We start from the raw sequence: 1,511 nt of genomic DNA on the forward strand, positions 1-1,511 counted from the left end.
CAGCCCGTTGCCTGGCCAGTGCCTGGGTGCTCACGGGGCGGACGGGCCGTGGGATATGGACACCCCACAGCCGTGGAGCTGCCCCAGCCCTGTGGGTCCACGTCCCCACGCCCAAGGGGAGCCGGCCCCCGCATCGTTTGGGCCATGTGGGGAAATCTGGTCTTGTATTAAGGAAGTCAAGCCTTCATCCTCCTCCTCCCCAGTGGGGCACAGCGCCCGGCAGGGGCAGACAGGCTCATGCCAGGGATGGGCATTGCTTAGGTAGCAGGACACTGGTCTCTGTGTCCCCCCAAGCCAGAGACCCCTTTCTCACCTGCATCTCTGGCACCCACCGATCCCCTTGGAGAAGCCCCACACACCCGGACTCCCCCACCTGAACCTCCGTGAGCACGCAGCACTCACAGGAAGAGGATGATGCCGGTGTTGGCCATGGCATAGGCCAGCCCCAGGATGCCGCTGCCCATGATGGCATTGCTCAGGTTGAAGACGGACATCCCAAAAGACGTCTTCCCTTCGAACTGCGCACATGAGACACGACGGGGAGGGGACGCGCCGGTCACACCGGGAGCTGCCCCCGTCCCGCTGCCACTGCGGTGCTTGCGCTGATACTCACATCGGTGAAGTGCGTCTGCTTCTTCTCGGCGCCGTGGGGAAGGAACTCCTCCATCTCTGCCATGCCGGACTGGTTCTCCTCAAACCTGGCCACCGGGGGGAGAGGGAGAGGCCGAAGCAGAGCCGGGGGCTGCCATGCCCACCCCCATGCCCCGGCAGCATCGGCTGGCATCGCGCCGGCAGGAGCTGCTGGGAGGACCCCCCCGGGGTGCTGGCACCCCTGCTTGTCCCCATGCCTCTACCTGTCACCCGCCAGCGAGGGGACGGCGGAGGCAGTGAGCGCGGCTGCGTGCTTCCCGTTGGGCACCAGCTCCACCATCTCGGCCTGGAGAGGCATGTCCATGGCGTCCATGGCGGGGAGGCAGCTGGGCTTGCTGCGGGCTCTTCTTGGGCTCTGCAAGAGGGGGGCAACGGGGATCCGGCTCTGGGCAGGAGTTCCTACAGGTCCCTCATCCGCTGGGGATGCCAGAGTCAGGCTCAGCACCAGTGCTGGTGGCACCGCAGGGACAGGCACCTGGGGATGATGGGGATGCCCAGCCAGGCACCACCATGACTGGACTTCTCCCTTCTGCCTGCTCAGCACACAACACCCCATGGAGCTCGCCCCAACTCTGACAGCCCCACGAGGGTCCCCAGCGGGGACTGTCCCCTTGCCTGGACAGCCATCCTGCAGCCCACCCCACAGGGCTGCTCCGCACCCCTGCCTGCAGCACGGCGCCAGCCCCGGAGCCTCTGTCCGCGACGCCTGCCCACCTCCACTCCCCTGCCTGCAGCTCTCAGATCTGTGCCTCAGTTTCCTCTCCCGGAGACGGGCGCTGACAGGCGAGCGGGGTCGTTTCGGAGGGCAGCTGGGGACGGGGCGGGGAGCTCGGGGACCTGCAGCACTGCCCAACGCGAAG

At 67.1% G+C, this 1,511-nt stretch overlaps 1 protein-coding gene across 1 annotated transcript in view; it reads right to left on the reverse strand.

Moving 5' to 3' along the window:
* The window catches only part of LOC103917783 (sodium-coupled neutral amino acid transporter 3-like), a gene marked incomplete at its 3' end in the record, with an annotated part of 1,641 nt that extends 638 nt beyond the window's left edge, over positions 1 to 1,003 (reverse strand). The window contains exons 1-3 of the mRNA XM_009324975.1: positions 855 to 1,003; positions 614 to 698; positions 403 to 518 (exon numbers count right to left, since the gene is read on the reverse strand). Of these exons, the coding sequence (XP_009323250.1) occupies positions 403 to 518; positions 614 to 698; positions 855 to 964 (311 nt within the window). The remainder of the gene's footprint in view (positions 1 to 402; positions 519 to 613; positions 699 to 854) is intronic.
* Between the last annotated feature and the right edge of the window lie 508 nt (positions 1,004 to 1,511).

Source organism: Pygoscelis adeliae, unplaced genomic scaffold (genome assembly GCF_000699105.1).
Source record: "Pygoscelis adeliae isolate BGI_AS28 unplaced genomic scaffold, ASM69910v1 Scaffold1486, whole genome shotgun sequence".
Taxonomy (NCBI): Eukaryota; Metazoa; Chordata; class Aves; order Sphenisciformes; family Spheniscidae; genus Pygoscelis; species Pygoscelis adeliae.